General features: G+C 41.1%; 1 protein-coding gene across 1 annotated transcript in view; it reads right to left on the minus strand.

Annotated features, from left to right (window-relative positions):
- LOC128142223 (ras-related protein Rab-10-like) overlaps window positions 1-18,449 on the minus strand; it is a 34,246-nt gene extending 15,797 nt beyond the window's left edge. Inside the window, exons 1-4 of the mRNA XM_052788155.1 lie at window positions 18,125-18,449; window positions 11,266-11,326; window positions 10,005-10,143; window positions 433-522 (exon numbers count right to left, since the gene is read on the minus strand). Of these exons, the coding sequence (XP_052644115.1) occupies window positions 433-522; window positions 10,005-10,143; window positions 11,266-11,326; window positions 18,125-18,449 (615 nt within the window). The remainder of the gene's footprint in view (window positions 1-432; window positions 523-10,004; window positions 10,144-11,265; window positions 11,327-18,124) is intronic.
- Window positions 18,450-18,921: the final 472 nt, after the last annotated feature.

The following is an 18,921-nucleotide window of genomic DNA, read 5'->3' on the forward strand; positions in this document are numbered from 1 at the left end:
TTCAGTCAGGCTGTAGCAAAAAAATCATTGATGGGCGCATCAGGTACCAGAAAAAACTATGCACAATGTATTATGCATTATATTTTAGAATTCCACATTAAAACAGTACTCTGAAAATGCAGACTTTAAAATATTTTTAGTTTTAATTCAAAATGTAAGATTTCTGTTGTAACGCCTAATACTTTTAAGGTACATTTTAACCTTTAAAATAAAAATTGGTATTCTAAAGAGATCAGCTAGGAGTTACTTAATGCATTTCTGCTCATATGTTAAAAAACCCCAACCACTCCAGAACTCCACAACTGTTCTTCTGGAGCAATTCCTAATAGAATTTTTTGAATTCAGGAGCTTTTTATCATTTTCAGTGTAACAGCTCACAGTCACATATTAAGAAACTCAGGAGAACCCAAAGAAAGTACCAGTCATCAATACCTTTTCTCCTTTCTGTTTTGGAACTACACGTTCTGACTCCTTATCACACTTGTTGCCCAACAGTATTACGTCCACTTCATCACCTGCTTTCTAAAAGAGAACCAGCATTAATAAGTGTCAAGTAAGAAAAAAGCAAACAACAAAAGCCCTTCACCTTCAGCTCACGCTAACCTTCAACACTTCATTTACTTGAAAGTAAAGGCTAAATTCTGTCCTGACCTTTTCATCTGTGGAAATATTTTCCATCAGTTACTGGGATTCAGAGGAAAAAGCAATATTGCAAAGAGCAGAAAAAAGCCACCTACAAGTGCAGGGCATAATTTGCAACCCCTTTCAGAAGATATAAAGTATACGGTGCATGGGCACCATCTTCTGATGAATGCTCCATCTTGAGGCTTTAAAGTGACTGGAAATGCCCCAGATTCACAGACACTGCCCTCCCTAAAGTAATGGTTTATGGATTAGCATTAGTCTGGTCTACATCCAGCACTCACAAGTAAAAAGGAAAGAATTTGCTGCACCTGAGAGAGCACCTCTCTGTGCTTCACTTTTGCACACAGACAGTAAAATTACATTCAAAGTGTTAAAACTCAACATAAAACTTTGATTATTCCAAGACACTTGGAAGAAGGCAATAGATTTTTAATGAAGTAAAATTTAAAAACCTCATTGATTTCAAAAGGAAGAAAAATCTAGCTTTTTGACCTTGTCTCCATCCTTCGTTCCACTAATCCAGTTACGTACATGATGACTGTGAAATGCACTGGGTGCTTTACATCAGTGTTATTTTAAGATAAGCCATTGTAACTACACATGACTGGAATAATGACAAGGAAAGAGAACAGTTCTGCAACAGCATCTAGAATTTGAAAACTGACATTTGTTGTGAAAATCATAATATTTAAAACCACTTTTGATGCTTAAATGGAGGAACCCAAGGGTCTCCATCTAGAGACAATTAAAGTTAACATGGTCTGATTCCATGGCTTATATTCTGAAAGTACATGCTCACACAGCTTCTCTGATGACTCAAAAAGCCTGGTCTCAGGCTGCAGGTCTCTTTACAAGGATGTTGATGAAATCTCTGATCTCTGTCAAAGTCTTAATTTTTATAACTTTGCCTTAAGAAAGACAAAACCAGGCACAGACAATTGTCTTCCCCAGAGCTCACACACATACACATGGATACACGTACCTCCCCCCTCAGAGAAATGCAAAGAAAAACCTCTATTCATTAAAGGATGACAGAATCATTATTTTTAGTCCATCTGCACTTTTACAACTAAGTTGCCTAATTTGTAGAGTACAGCAGTAGGCACAATTTATTATTAAAGAACACTATTTCGGTTTTTTTAATCCACTCTCATTTTAGAGTCAGCTAATCTCATTTCATACCCACAGCTGATGTTCAAGATAATGTAGTCTTAAAATGAAGTAAACTCATCATAAGAGAACAAAGTACAGGCCTAAAATACAGAGTCAATCTAACCTGGATTAATAGACCAAAATGTTGGCTGTTTCAGAATGCATCGAAGCTTTACTCATTAAGGTCAATGGTCCTCCTACATAAAATTACGTACGTCAGTCCCTAAAATAGGGTAAATAGACAATTTAATATCATCACATAACCAACTTTTTAAGACTGTATGTAGTTGAAGGTTTTACAAGTGACATTTGACTTTACTCTGAAATAAAAGGTCACAGGGAAATACTAGCACACTTTCTGCACAAAGCCATAAAACCATCCTGTAAATGTACTTCTGTACAAACAGCACAAATTTTTGCAGTACGAGTGTTCTTTCTAAACAGCTTCAAATAGTAACAAAATTTAAAGGAGGTTAGAGATACCAGGCCAGTAAGTATTTATTTCAGCAAATAACTATTATTTCTACATTAATATAATGTAATAATATATTTTCACTTTGAATGGATCCTCCACCAAAGCACTCAAGTAATCCTTTTTTTTAAAGATGGTATCTTGCAGTTTCTTGCTTTTAGAAAACTAAAAAATATACACCAAATGACGTCCATTTTAAATTTTGAAACCTGATTATATAGATGAAGTCTTAAAAAAATAAGTCAATACGACTAGGCAGAAGTTTGACCATGTGCTCAGTTGGCATAAAAACTGCAGAGGTACACTGATTTGAATTGGCCAAAAATATGGCTCTTCAGTGCTTCCAAAAGCTCACTATGTATTTTCATCCTCTTTTATTTATAGCTCAGGAATAAGCCTTCCAAATGCAAAATCTATAGCTAAAAAGAGGATAGTTATTTCACAGTTGTTAAGATGCTATTATGCAAGTCAGCACTGACTAAGCTAATAGAGTCAGGAAACATTTTTTTTGCATGTCATGGAAAAATACTATTAAAAATTTCATCAATTTCATCAAGGCAAGAAGAAATTTTTTTTTTTTTTGAGAAGTGAAAAAAGACAGTGGTTTGCTTTGGTATCTCAAAAATACATCCAGATTTTTTGGTTCACCCTCCTCAGTTTTTCTTCTGGTTTTAACATTTCAGAATTCACATTTTACTGAAATTTAAAATAAAAATAATCTGACTTTGGAGAAAACCTACCTGATTTTTTTTAAACGTCCAAAAAAGAATTATCAGCACTATATTTGTCTCCAAAAATTGGAGTCGAGAATGACCAAGTTTTTTTGAAGAGTATGGAGCCATCAGGTCTCAGCAAAAGGTTTTTTTCCCCCGCTGGATTCCCTGGCAGCTGGAGCCAGTGGTAGCAGAAGCCAGGCTGCTGTGACCGGTGGCCACAGGAGGGAGCAGTGCCAGAGCCTCAAACGCACCAGTGCCAGGGACCGGACTAGGCACACCGGACTCACACACGGTAATACCATGGTGCGCTTCAGCAGCCTGCTGTGATAGGAGCCATCCATCCACGCCCTGAACTAATTACAGTACTGCTCAACTTTCACCTAGCCTGTGCACTCAACCAGGTAAATACCCAACTCCTTGACTATGTGGCGATTAACAGAAATCAAGAATGCAAAAGGAAAAGTATCTTGCTCATCCCTTTTCTATGTAATTCTCCCCCCCCCCCCCCCCCCAATGTTAGGTCTATTTTTCTGCACTTGTTCTCATTTTGCAGGGAAAACTATTTCACAGAGGTGCTGTGAAATTATGTGTCAAAAGTAGCAAGGACACCTTTATCGAAAGAGAACTACATCACATTTGTACGTAAAGGTTATTGGGAGAAACTATCCCTTCGCTTTTTAAATGGTGAGCACAGACCCTACCGTATAATGGCTGGCCTCAACCCTCCCCTGCAGCAAATCGAGTGTGATGACCCAAAGCTCATCCAGACTCCTTGTTGCATAAAGCTATCTATCCAGAATCACCATCTTGTCCCTCCACCACATTTCCAGAGTGTAGCTGTGCAGGGCTGCATGATGTTGATACTAACTGATTACAGTTTGAAAAGGGAACAGAAGTTTGTTTGCAGGTCAAAACAGCGAACTCAAGAACTCCGATCTGATAAATACACTATGGTAATGCTTAATTAGTTTGTATTTGAGGAAGAAATGTAGCATTAATATAATTTTTCAGATTTGAAGAGGAGACAGAAATATGCATGCTCATGCTGCAAGATGAAGGCTGAGCTGGGGAAGGCCGTAAAGCTGGTAAGTTTCCTCCTCCTACTCACCAGACAATGACACTAGAAACCGATCCTTTGTATTAATGAAGAATAATTTGTTAGGAATACACTGTCCCCACAATCTCTTTGACAGCATCACACAGGCAGTGTTCATATTATGATTCCTATACATATGACTCTTTCCATATACTTTTCTTAGTAAGTGCCACATGATGACCTCAGTTACAAATGCCTAGTTTCCAGGACTGCAGTGGAATTGTACAAATGACAGAATTTGTCTGTTAGCAAACTTAGACTTGATTAGATATAAACCAATTTATCCTCAAACTAGTCTAGGATTAGAGATAAACCAATTTAGCAGAGTGACAAGAACAAGAATTTTCAGTTCTAATCAGAGTTGTAACAACAAACCTACCTATGAACTGGAACAATTCGATCCTTTTGGCACCGAGCTTTCCCATCTAAAGATGAAAAACTCAGAAGAGTTTGAAGTCAAGCTAATTTACATTTGTAAAGCATTTTGCTGTGGTGCATTTATTTAAGTATGATGCAGAAACACTGAACGACAGTCCAGGTTCCCAACTCTCAAGATGCATCTAATGCACCGAACCAGAAGAGGGCACTATGAAAAAATGGCCGTAACCCAACACAGCCATACATGTCACATCCTGGTTGAGGAGTCACTTCTTTAAGAGAGCATAAATAGAAAGCTAATATATTCCAAGAACACTAAATTATGTCACCAAGACTTGCTACTTCATGAGAAAATGAATCTGTCCTCCCCATGCAGAAAATTCTGTGCTAGCAGAGAATTTCCAGCAGATAATCATTAGGAACTGGTAATACCATCTTCATGCCACACCAGCAGACTAGCACAACGAAAATCAGTCCAATGTATTTAAAAGAAAACTAGGGCCTACCATCTATGTCAAAAGTTTTTGGAGACCCAGATGCCATGCATGAATCACGGAGCGATTTAAATTGGCAAGGACTTCTGGAAGTCATCTGGTCTAATCCCCTGTTCTAAGAAGGGCCAACTTCAAAGTCAAGTCAGGTTGCTCAAGACCCTGTTAAATCGAGTTTTAAGTATCTCCAGATCCTCTCTGGGCACCTGTTTGAGCATTTGACCTATTTTGAGGAACTTTTTGCTCATGTGTTAGTTGGAAGTTTGTTCAAAACAGCCTGGAAAGAACTGTTCTCTGCAAATGGATTTGGTACACAGTTACTTGTATCTGATTTTTAAAGGCCAAACAGAATCAGCTTTTGAGAACAGGGGCATACAATAGCTAAAAGCCATGTCAGCAGACAAGAGGAACACCTTAACAAATTGGACATCACCCACAATCCTACAAATAAAGAATGGTTTCAGGTTTTAAAGTAGTTTTCCTGCAATTATCATGCTCCTAATGAGTGCATTACAAATCCAATTTTTCGCCAATAATGTCCTAAGATATTAATCTGCAAGTAAGCTTTTTTAAGTACAGTCATGTTACTTAGTTTCCTCTAGTTCTGAATACAAATATTACAACAATACAGATATGGCAGGATATTTATGTCTTGAACTTCCTTTAACAATAATTCATTTTTAATAGGAAAGCTGCTGTATTCCACACTTAAAATAATTGAAATACAATAAGAACATTACTGGTAATCTGATTGTAATAGCACTGACTGGCTAGTTTTTATAAAATCAATGGAGTTTTTAGAAATGCTAAATTGCTTAGATTGTTATTTTCAACTGTTACAAGAATGGCTTAGCACACTGAACAGATTTTTAAAAAACTTTGTTTAAAATCTCAATGTACATAGAATTCAAAAATGAGAGCATAATGTAATAACTGAATTGTATCAAAAAATCCTGTTTGATTTGTTCAGATGCAGGCTTTACATTACCTATTAGTCTGATGTGTAATAAAACCTGTATCTGTTTCTCTTTTTAATTTTTTTTTAAATGTCTACATTTGCACATTTTTAGGGGTGCTGTAGCAACAGCCACTTTGATACTGGGCATTTGTAGGGAATTAAATACTGGTTTGCATTTGCAGACCAAAGTAAATGCAGGGAATGTCACCAACCTCCAGTGAGTAATTAATTTTCATGAAATGCCCTGTGTTTTAACAGTTATTGCTTAAAAACACTTCTTTTGCAATGAATGGCCCCATATATTTTCACCAAGACACTTCAGAAATTGATATCCCACTAGGACTAAATTAAATTTTTTATTATTATCTAGCTCTACTGCAACACTCACTAATTGCTAGTTTTGAGATTGGTACAATCGATCATGCAATTTACATCCCCAGAAATTGTTTTAAATTGAGGTTTTTTCCATTTTAAAAATTTTAAACTACCAAAGTACCTTCAGGGTTAAGATTAAACAATCTAAATATTAATAGCTTGAGTATGTTTACATGAAAGCTTTTAAGTGTCACAAACAGAAAGTAAGCTTGTGCAGGTGTGATTTCCTGATTGACTTCAGCAGCCCTAACCCTGCATGGTGGCTAGAAGAGCTAGTCCCATCCTTCCCTCCACTCCAGCCACATGGTCCTGATGCCTTCTTTGCATTTGTGGTTGTGCATTGTAGCCCACTGAATCAGCCATCCTGTTGATCTAATTAAAGACAACAAGACAAAATGACCCCTTTGAAGGCAGTATGAAGGTAGGTCAGTATTTTTTATCTCTCTCTCTCTCTCTATGTATACACACACATACACATATCAATAGATGCATGTGTATATACATGTCTTTATGTATATAAAAATTGATATATATGGATAATCTACATTTTCAGATTCAGATAACACTACACCTACTATCATACCGTGCACTAGGTTAAATCTTAGCTAATCATCAAACTGTACCACCAGTGACATATCTAGCTATAACTTCTGTTGGTTTGCCTAACAGGAGAAGGAAACACACTTTTCTTAACAAAGTAATAAAACACGTGTATTAGTTGGAATTGTGTGCAGACAAGCCAGTAAGAATATTGTATCATCAAATCTCCTTTGTAACACATTACTCAAGTTAGGCTCTGTTGCCATCAAGAGTTTTAAGATGGCTCGAAGGTCAAGGATTATGACGTGCTAGGTCACCATATTAATGTTCTTAATACTGAGGTAATGTAAATGTAGTGTTTTACCAACAGTTTAAGATATCCTGTGTATATATTATTGGTTATATATAACCATGTGTGGTTCATTAATTCATCTGTATACTGAAGCTGTGAAGAGAGAAAAGGATGCATTTGATGGTTTTATTTTGAGCCCGCTTTCCCAAGATGAACTCTCCCATCCATCATGTCATATTCCTACCAATTCACAGAGTATTACAAAAACTACCTGAATGTTTACTTGATTTTAATCAACAAAGAGTGCTATCTTGCTTGGATTCTTACAAAAGCATACTAACTTACACAAGCATGCTAACTACAAACTTCCATGTTACTGCTTAGGGCAACCTCATTGCTCTCTACAGCTTCCTGAGGAGGGGAAGTGCAGAGGGAGGTGCTGAGCTCTTCTCCCTGGGATCCAGTGACAGGACGTGTGGGAATGGTTCAAAGCTGTGCCAGGGGAGGTTTAGACTGGACATTAGGAAGCATTTCTTTACCAAGAGGGTGGTCAAACACTGGAACAGGCTTCCTAGAGAGGCAGTCAATGCCCCAAGCCTGTCAGTGTTTAAGAGGCATTTGGACAATGCCCCTAATAATACACTTTAACTTTTGGTCAGCCCTGAACTGGTCAGGCAGCTGGACTAGATGATCATTGTAGGTCCCTTCCAGGAGACCTACTCCATTCTAAAACTGACCTGCCTCTAACTAACAGAGAACACATCAAGAGAGACCTAGCAATAAAGAGTCAGGGTACAGGGTTACAGGCAGCTGAATTATCTGATGTCTAAGGGCTTGCCCACTCCCCCCTCCCTGGTTCCTCCTTCACATTGTTCCCACATGTTCTCCTCCTGGCCTTCTTACTCCTGTTTACCTTGCGCCAACTCAAATAACTGTTAGACCTGTCTATGAACCTCTTAAGACTCACTGATGCAGCAGAAAACCATTCAACTGGTTTTGCTGTGTTAAGTTTTCTACCATGTTAGAAAGTCCGAGTGAACCTTGCTGGGCTCTGACAAGCTCCAGAAGCAGCACAGTGGGAGCCAACGTTCAGAAGCAGGAAGGGAGGTGGGAACACACTCCCCGCCTGGCAGCCATGTGCTGTTGAATCACTTCCTATGTCACATGAAAGTACATGTTTCTGGCTGCAGTACCACAAGCAGCTGATCTGACCGACAGCTCACTGCCACCAAAAACGGATTCTCTTTTTCCTCCCCCAGTTCCTCCCACAGCATTCTCCTGGAGAAACTGGCTGCTCATGGCTTGGACAGGCGTACTCTTTGCTGGGTAAAAAACTGGCTGGATGGCTGGGCCCAAAGGGTTGTGGTGAATGGAGTTAAATCCAGTTGGCAGCCGGTCACAAGTGGTGTTCCCCAGGGCTCAGTATCAGGGCCAGTTCTGTTTCTAACATCTTTATCAACGATCTGGATGAGGGGATCGAGTGCACCCTCAGTAAGCTTGCAGACAATACCAAGTTGGGCAGGAGTGCTGATCTGCTTGAGGGTAGGGAGGCTCTACAGAGGGATCTGGACAGGCTGGATCGATGGGCCGAGGCCAATTGTATGAGGTTCAACAAGGCCAAGTGCCGGGTCCTGCACTTGGGTCACAACAACCTCATGCAGCGCTACAGGCTTGGGGAAGAGTGGCTGGAAAGCTGCCCGGTGGAAAAGGACCTGGGGGTGTTGGTTGACAGCCGGCTGAATATGAGCCAGCAGTGTGCCCAGGTGGCCAAGAAGGCCAATGGCATCCTGGCCTGTATCAGAAATAGTGTGGCCAGCAGAACAGGGGAGTGATTGTCCCCCTGTACTGGGCACTGGTGAGGCTGCACCTCGAGTACCGTGTTCAGTTTTGGGCCCCTCGCTACAGGAAAGACATTGAGGTGCTGGAGCGTGTCCAAAGAAGAGCAACGAAGCTGGTGAAGGGTCTAGAGAGCAAGTCTCATGAGGAGCGGCTGAGGGAACTGGGGTTGTTTAGCCTGGAGAAAAGGAGGCTGAGGGGAGACCTTATTGCTCTCTACAACTCCCTGAAAGAAGGTTGTAGTGAGGTGGGTGCTGGTCTCTTCTCCCAAGTAACAAGTGACAGGACGAGAGGAAACGTCAAGCTGTGCCAGGGGAGGCTTAGACTGGATATTAGGAAAAATTTCTTCACCGAAAGGATTGTCAAGCACTGGAACAGGCTGCCCAGGGAAGTGGTTGAGTCACCATCCTTGGAGGTATTTAAGACGTGTAGATGTGGTGCTTAGGGACATGGTTTAGTGGTGGACTTGGCAGTGCTAGGTTTATGGTTGGACTCAATGATCTTAAAGGTCTTTTCCAACCTAAATGATTCTATGATTCTTGAAACCATCCTCTCAAAGGGAACATCTGGCAAGGTCGAAAAGGATGTTTCATTTGATTTGTTTCTTTGGATTCTTGGGATGAGGTAACTACACTAAGGTAATGAAATTAGGAAAGGGAAATCACTGGTTGTGATATGGAATTTTGACCATGGAAGCCAATTAAAATCCTGGGATGAGCTCATGGAGACTGGCTTGTATGTAGCCACACCAGTGACAAAAGCACCGTAACTCAGCATGTGCAAAACCGGATTGGAAGCTATGTTTTAAAAGTACCTCAGAAAACACTCCTGCATCACCATGGCCTTGTCCTGTATAATCTACACTGTATTCCAGTTTCAGATAACATTAATCCTACTGTCATACTGTGTGCTGAGTTAAACGTTAAGAAATTCTGGTTAGAAACATACAGCTCAAGGAACAAGAATAAATCTCATGCAGTCACTTAAAACATTAACTGCAGTAACTCATTAACTAACTTCATTAAGAGATCAACCACTGTTAGATATATTTACCTCATGTATGTCTTTCATCCAGCTCGTTATACTTCGAAAACTGTCCAGATTTGTGATGTCATATACAAGAACAAAGCCTTGTGCACCACGAAAATAGCTGGTACTGAGTGTGTGGAATCGTTCCTGGCCAGCAGTATCCCTGAAAGAAATTTTAAGAAATCACACACACACACACAAACAAAACAACAACAACAAAAAAAGATGATCAAACTGCAGAACCCCCAAGAAAAATCACTTTATTTTAAGGAGTATTGTCCAAACTTGGAATGGTGTACCCTAACATGAAAGGAACAAGAAAAGATAAGGATGAGAGAAAATCTGGGTGCCAGACACAGCAGAGAAAGAAATACACTGGAAATTTATTCTGAATAATACAGCCCTACTAGGGAAGCTAAACCAGTGGTTGAAGTCTGAGTGTAACTTCAAGCCCATCATTGCTTCTTTATATACAGTTAATCATTAAGATCAGTACAAGTCAGGTGATTAAAAAAAAATAAAAATCTGGAGTACAAGCACTGCAGGAGTCAGATGATATCCCATATTCTGACATTTGTAAACTGTGACACAGACAGTAAACTGGTTTAGATCAAAGGTAGGTTTGGGGAAAAAGCCATAAAATACAGGGATGCAGAGATTCCTACACATAATTATGCCTTAAGAAAGCTGTAAACAAGGCTCCAAGACTTTCGTATTAAAACCCGAGATGGAGTAACTGCACATCTAATACTGGATAAATCATACACAGAGATACTTCCTGAGAAGTTAAATACTGGTAAATATAGATAACCTTCAGTATTGGATGCCTGGAGAGATGGCTGTCAGTAGCCCTACACAGCCTTTAGAAAAACCTCAAAAAAAAAAAAACCAGAGTGTAGGTTCCCGAAGATTCATCTTACCAGCTTTCTCTCAGTGACCCTTTTGAACGTACATTTGATGGGTAATGAAATGTCAAATTTTCTTGCTTTGTCACTTCCCTCAATGTTCCTATACAATTAAATATACTTAATATGGATCATAGATCCGCATTGTTTGTATGCTGCAACAGCGAAGTTTTATTATTGAAGCAGCCTAGCGACAACCCTCTTTTTAACTCACATTAGTTGCTGCAAAAAATACGCTCCCCTAGGCCAAATTCAAATTTTAAAATGACCTAGTAGGAACAATTCCACTTTAGGAAGACAGGCAATTAAAAGCAGATGAGATTTTTCATGCTGTAATGTAATTTAGCTGGGTCTCATTTATGATATAAATTAAAACTTACCATATCTGAAGTTTCACTCTTGTACCACTAAACGTTACTGGCTTTACTTTAAAATCAATGCCTAGAAGAAAGAAGAAACATTTCTCATAACATGAATTCATTTTGAAAATTGTTTCTTAGCTCTAGTTATCATGCAGTTTTGAACAAAAAGTGAAAAGGAACTGTATCAAACAAAGAATAACTAGCCAACCATATACATTCAAAATGGAAGTTGTAAAAGGGAATTATCCAATGGTGAACACAACTATGTGCCAATACATTACACAAATACAATACAAAGCAATGCCAATACAAAGCAATGGAGGGGCAGGTCAAAGCAAAGGTGCAGATACTCTGACACTACGTGTAGGTATTTCCATGAATAGGCAAGTGACATGACAGCAGTTTCATGGCCTATGCACAGTAATACTTGGCAAATATACTGGTGATTACAGTTGTTTCCAGTTTCATCACAACAGCATGGCAGCTATGAATGGGGAGGTAGAAATGCTTACAAAGCTGTTACATGCACAACACCATTTTTCTGTCCTTACTTCCAAATCCCTAAAAAAAAAAATATCTAGGGTTACATGAACATGAATAGGAATTAGCTGCACTAGTTAAATGCAAAGAAGACAAACACACACTAGATTTCACAAAACGAAGATAATTGTCTCTACAGCCTTAATCACTGTGTATCCCAGATGCAGAGTGCTAATGCTAAAAGCAAGCATTAGCACTTGAAATCAGTGCAGAATGTTGTCTCTACATACACTACAGATCTTTCCTCAAAGATACTTTCCTTATAATTTATAGTATTTTCCTTTATTATATTATCAAATTAGTACTCCAAATGTGGTAGATGATACCTGGATTTATGGGTTGTTGAAGCTTCAATCTTAATATTAGAATCTGCCAGCTATCAGCTGCCATCTTAGAGTGATGCATTTCCTCACAGTTAACCATTTTTTTTCCAATTACTTCAAGTGCTGAAATTTGAAATACCATTCTATAATTTCTCTGCTCATTTTTTTTCCCACTGAAAAACAATAAGGCTATTTTTGTCAATTATATTAAGTGAAGTTAAGGTGACATTGCAATAGCTGGCCATACTGCATGGTCAAAATTCCATAAGGTCAAAATATGGCTACTTAACATGACTTGAGTGGCTTTTCACTAGTAGTAATGACATTTGAAAGAACTAAACAGACTGAAAAAGCACAAAAATTTTAAGTTAATACCATTGCACTGATTTCTCTAAGAACCTGTCTGCCAAATTACTTCATCAAAGGAAAGCATCCATGCCAATAAACCAAAAATGCAGTAAAGGAAATGCTCCCTTCCGTTTTACTGATAGATGTATTGTGCACAAAACTTTGACAAGTACACTCTCACATGCATGATTCCAATGCTATTAACATTTCTGTGTGTATGTGTGGTAAGAGAGTTTAGGTAGGTTTTTAAAATTATTATGATAATCATGTCCTTCACTTGATGAATTTTTATTGAAGCTCCAATGGAAAGGAAAGATGAAATAATATAATTGGTATCTGTAATTAATATTACACAAAGCTTCCTTGATGGAATTAATAATGTCAGATGGAAATGTAATTTAAGTCAAATTTGCTCATGTAAGGTGAAATTCCAACGTGATGGAAAACATTCACATGGTTTTGTTTAATTATCTGTATCACTTTCTACAGCTGATGTTAGAGCAGTTGAGAGGGACAGAGTACGCACTGGAAGGCTGGAATGTCACTTTCAAATGGTGCGTTGGGAATACATCAAAAAATTAGAATCCAGCCAGGGATTCCCAGACCTAGAGGAAACAGTTCTTAGTTGACATACATTTTAATAATAAATTACTATAAGCTTTTTTTTATTTAAAAAAAGGGAAGCAGAGTGCTGAATCAGACTAAAACTTAATCTAAATTAAAATAAGGCTTATTGACTTCTTAAGTCAACTTCAAAATTTATTGACCTAAAAGGTCAATGAATGTTAGTGAAAAACAGAAGTCAATATGTTCTGCATGCATGAATTGTTCATGTCTTTATATGAAATTTCCAGCAAACTTAGCAAATTGGAAAGACAGAAAAGAAAAATGAGAAATACAATGCCAAAGACAGCTCACAGATTTCAGATGCTTTTAGGCCCATGTATTATACAACATGATCAACATAACAAAGCGAGCATTGATTACTGCTCTTGAGATGAATGTTATTTGAATGCAACAGCTTGTACTTGCTTCTTTTAAGCTGTCAAATAAAACCAAGAAGAGGTATGCTGGGTAGAAGTTCAAATTCTCGTTGTTATTTCCAAGTTTTATAGCCATGAGATTACTTTCTTTTCTTTACATTCCAAATAATAAATATGTCAATGTTAGGACTGAAGCACCTTAAAGACAATTAGGTCTAAAAAGCATCAAGATAGTGAGCCGCAGGGGAACTCAGCTGTGAATTGCTCTTCTCTTCCCTCAATACCTATAAAATAGTCTTTGGCCATCTGCAAAAGTCCTCTTCAAAGAGAAAATTACAACACTCTTTTCACCCCAATACAGCTGGCATGTTCCTGACATAAAAGACTAAAAAAAATATGTTTATCCAGAGAAGATACGAGTTTGAGCAGCTTAGCAGGATGCAAGTGATAGCAGGGACAGAGGGTGGTCCATGCCCAGGTGCAGGTTCTACCTAGCCCACTTACTGTCATACAGCATCTTCAACTCTAGAAACAGGGAAGCAGTTGGTCAGTTGGCAAATGCCCAGTGAGATGTTGTGGGTTGAGTTTCCACCGTGTGTTGTGGTTTAACCCCAGCCAGCAACTAAACACCACGCAGCCGCTCACTCACTCCCCCCCACCCAGTGGGATGGGGGAGAAAATCGGGAAAAGAAGCAAAACCCGTGGGTTGAGATAAGAATGGTTTAATAGAACAGAAAAAGAAGAAACTAATCATGATAATGATAACACTAATAAAATGACAACAGCAATAATGAAAGGATTGGAATGTACAAATGATGCGCAGTGCAATTGCTCACCACCCGCCGACCGACACCCAGCCAGTCCCCAAGCGGCGAATCCCTGCCCCCCACTTCCCCGTTCCTATACTGGATGGGACGTCACATGGTATGGAATACACCGTTGGCCAGTTTGGGTCAGGTGCCCTGGCTGTGTCCTGTGCCAACTTCTTGTGCCCCTCCAGCTTTCTCACTGGCTGGGCATGAGAAGCTGAAAAATCCTTGACTTTAGTCTAAACACTACTGAGCAACAACTGAAAACATCAGTGTGTTATCAACATTCTTCGCATACTGAACTCAAAACATAGCACTGTACCAGCTACTAGGAAGACAGTTAACTCTATCCCAGCTGAAACCAGGACACCATGTTACTCCTACCCATACTTAACCTTTACCAGCTGTTGGTGCATTACTTGAATCAGACTCTTTTCCTGTACATGTCAAGGAATACCTGAAGGAGACTGGTATCTGAGCAGTCACAAGTACTAATAATTACTGTTTTGGTAAGAAGAACAACTCCTGGGATAAGATGGTTTGTTAGGAAAGTAAGAGTGACAAAAAAAAAAAATCCAGCCTTCTTAAAAAAAAAAAAAAAGAATTAAGATGCAGATTACTACTAGTGTTATTAACACAGGACATCTTTACTTCAATATGGTTCATTTTTGTTGATTAACTCTATTTTCTTCTAAAGTGAGTATCAGGGAATCTATGCAGACTTCAGAACTGGTTCTCTTAATTTATCACGCATTAGAAAAAATGTGTAAATCACTTGAATTTGCAACCTCATTCTTTAATTTTTTTTTTTTTTAAATATAGGCATTAAAAAGCAGAAGTTTCCTTTTGAGGAAAAAGTCAAAATAAAATTATCTTTTTTTTTTTTTTAATCCTAAAGTGGGAGTTGCACCACTTTCAACTATGACAGGTTTGGGAGGACTCACACCACTACAGAAACATTTCTCACAGAAAACATGTGTGCTGCAGGACCACAGCCACTGTAATACAGCAAAATAACAAACTCACAGCCTGTGAGACCAGAATCCTGTTCACTTGTATACAAAGGGGTTTTTTGTTCACAAACTTTCTCTATGGCTTTATATGCAATGCCATTGTTTAAACAAAAACATTTATTCTTTATAGTCTATTCATAATACAATGCATCTGCCTTATGATGCGTATAAGTTTAATTAGAAAACTATAACTGCTTATAATTTACCCAAACGGTGTAATTGAAGAGGAGGAAGGGCACCCAGCCTTGAGTGTTTAAGTGCTGCATAAAAAGCTTTCAATGAAAATTTATTGTGGATGCATTTTTTTTTTCCATAAAATATATAATTTTAGAAAAATTCACTACTACTGGAGCCTACTACAAAATGTTTGGGTTTTTTTTTTTTCCCCAGCAATAACACTAGGATTTTTCCTAGTAACACGAACCTGTGATTCATCATGACACAGAAATGAGACTTTCAACAACCTTTTAAATTCTGTGCCTATGACCCTTTGCCACTAAGGAAGGTGGTGGCACATGGTTTTGTCAGGGAACTCAGATGGCTGAGAGACTGCACAGCCTGGATAATCTTCCCTCTTCTTGAATCACCGTTCCAGCTGGATGGATAGGGTGAAAAATCAATTAACATCAGATGAGCATTCAATAGGCTGCATGACAGGCAGGGATCATTTGACTGAGCTTGTATGAAACAGGCATCCAGATGAAAACAGGTATTTGTTTCGATGATGTCAACAAAGAGGGAGAAGACATCACGAACAGAAAAACCATTGCATTGTGTCTTCTTCCTTTACACTGTTACAGGCCACAACCTATAGGCCATGCTCTAGGTTGTAGCCGACTTCATTAAAAAGAAACTTCCAACATTACTCTTTTGGAAGCCATCACTCACAATCCCATTTGTTTTAAAAGTCTGAGCTCTAATACACCTCCTAAGATGGAATTAAATGGAACATGGTATTTCAGAAATTACTTTAAAATCACATTCAGATAACAAATACCACATTTGGATGATTCATTTACATTTCAGGTAAACATTTGCTTAAAAAGTTTTTATATCTCTCAAGAATGGGTTTCAGGAACAGTAATAAAACTACTAAGGTTAATCTCAGTCCATAACTGCCACAAAACTCTTTTATCTTAGCTATTCCTTAAAGTATTTCAACCCACAACTTGGAAAATACATTCTTAATATTATCACCATACATGAGTTTTTGACTCCACAGTGGACTGAATTAAGAGTAAAAGAAATTGTGTCTCAAAATAACAACCTCATGGTCAGGAATCTATGTTCCAATATAAAACGCATCAACAAAGCTGATGTTTATTTTCACGGCCATTCTTTGGGACTCCTTGCTAAGCCTGGTAACAAGTTGCCTGTTGTAAGGATCAATTTCATGACTTCACTGCTAGTTGTGTTCTTCCCTTTTTGTTCGTGTTGGTTTCAGAAGCTGCTTTGCAAGAATGGGCAAGAAAATAAAAAGTGGTTCAAGTTCAGCAATTCTCATGTGGGCAGGTCAAGTCATCTCACATACATTAAGTAATTCCCTGGACGAACTGCTGCCACAGCTACTACCTGTTACTTATTCAGTTACACCAACTCCTCCCACACCGAAAAATGTATAAAAGAGCCATGCATATTCCAAATGCAGGAGCATGCAATTTCTTGTTCATACTTTCTCTTCAAGAGCACAGAAAATGAAAAAGAATTCTTAACACACACACACACACACACACACACACACACACAAACTTTTAAAAATTAGAATTTCCCAATCAGAAATTGGGAAAATCTCCATGGCAAATCAAACCACTGCACCCACATTACAGGTTTTCATGCTGATGACCCCGTTTTCAGCATGTGGACAGTCAACTTGCCATTCCCCATGGCACCGTGGGGCTGGCGTACCACGGCAGTGGGGAGTTCCCCATCACCCCCCATCTGCAGAGGTGGTGGGAAGACAGCATGGTGGCGCAGCACAAAACTGCCTTGGTCTGGCAGGGCTAATTATTTCCATCACACCAATGGCTCTGCTTTAATGATCATGCACGCAGCTACCTATGGTAGAAGGTATCTTGACTTTACACCGTCAAAATTATTAGCACAAGGTTAAATCCCTTTCCAGCATGCAAGATGGAGGAACTGGATATTTTACTGATGTCTGACAACTCTTTGAGGTAGATACCGTTTTCTCTGCACCTGCAGAGGTGTACAGCAGCAGGGCCTCTGTCCGGAGTCGTGGGCAACAAGGAACATTAAGAAACAAGTTGTTTTCAAAAGTTTTAAAAAAAGATTGGGTTCCGAATGCCTCAGACAAACAGCAAGGACAGCGTAACAGCCGGCACAAAGAGGTCCGGGAGCCAGGCTGACGCGTTTCCCGACACCCTGGCAAACCTCTGCGAAGGTTTAAGTTGCTAGACGTGGCCGGACACACCCAACAGTTTAACAGAGGGAGATGTGACAGCTCCAAGACGGGCAGTGCCGAGCCGCCAGTGCCGGCAAGGTTGTGTCTGAACCGCGCCCCCGCGGCCTGCGGGCATGAGGCGCGCCCGCGGCGGTGAGGGAGCCAAGCGGGCGCCCAGGCGGCCGCCGGCCCACTGGGACACTCGCCAGTCCCTCGGGGCGTGCGGCGAGCGCGGGCGTGCCCACACAGCCACCCGCCGTCGGGGTTCCGCTTCGCGGCGGGCTGCGGGGGCCGTGCGGCGGCCTGGCGGGCACCGCGGGGGGTACGGGGCGCGGGCGCTGAGGGGCGGCAGGCCGGCGGGGGCGCCCGGCGGACACGGGCAGGTGCCAGCCCGGCGGCTGCGGGAGGGCGCCGGCAGGGCCGGCTGCCTGGGGGCCGCCGCCGGCCCGCGGTCACTCACCGATCGTGGCCAAGTAGGAGGAGGTGGGAGCCCCGGCGGGCGGCGAGCCGGGCTCCGTGTACCTCCGCACGATGGAGGTCTTCCCCACGCAGGACTCCCCGGCCATCACGATTTTCACCAGCAGCGGCGCCTTCCCCGCACACCCCTGCCCCAGCCCCGCCATGGCGGGCGCCGAGTGCCGGCCGGGGCGGGGCGGGGGCCGCAGCGCCGCGGGCCGCCCCGCTGTGAGGGAGCGGGCGCCGCCCCCGCCCGCGGGGTGTGTGTGGGGGGCGGGCGGGGGGGGGGCGGCGGCTGGGCCGGGGCCGGGGCCGGGGCCGGGCACCATCTCCGCCGGCGCCTGCGGGGCGGCCGCCGCAACCCGCCCCGCACAGGTGGGGCGGGCCGCACGGAGCCCCGGATGCTGCTGTGGAGTGCCGGGCTGCGGGGGAGCGAAGTCGGCTTTTTAAACCGGTTTTCAAGTGTAGAGCGTGTGTCTGCTGCTTTTTGCAATCTGACTGCACGTTGCCGCCGTTACGCCAGCCAAAATTCTGCGCACGTGCTATAGCAAATACGAAACCGGTCAAGCCCTAAGTTATTTAATTCCTGTGATCGCTAAAGAGATAAAAACTGCGACCAAAACGGTTGACGTGAGGTAACGCCGTGCTGTAGGCCGATGCTGTGGCCTGCAGCAGTCCCAGAGCTGCCACCGCGGCCGGGCGCCGTTGTGCTGAGGCACCGGGGCTGTGCTCACCCGCCCTCTCCAAACCGCGCCTTCGCTCTCCCTTAGCGGCCGTCGACTGCCTTCAGGTGACTGACAG

Source organism: Harpia harpyja, chromosome 5, assembly GCF_026419915.1.
Source record: "Harpia harpyja isolate bHarHar1 chromosome 5, bHarHar1 primary haplotype, whole genome shotgun sequence".
Lineage (NCBI taxonomy): Eukaryota > Metazoa > Chordata > Aves > Accipitriformes > Accipitridae > Harpia > Harpia harpyja.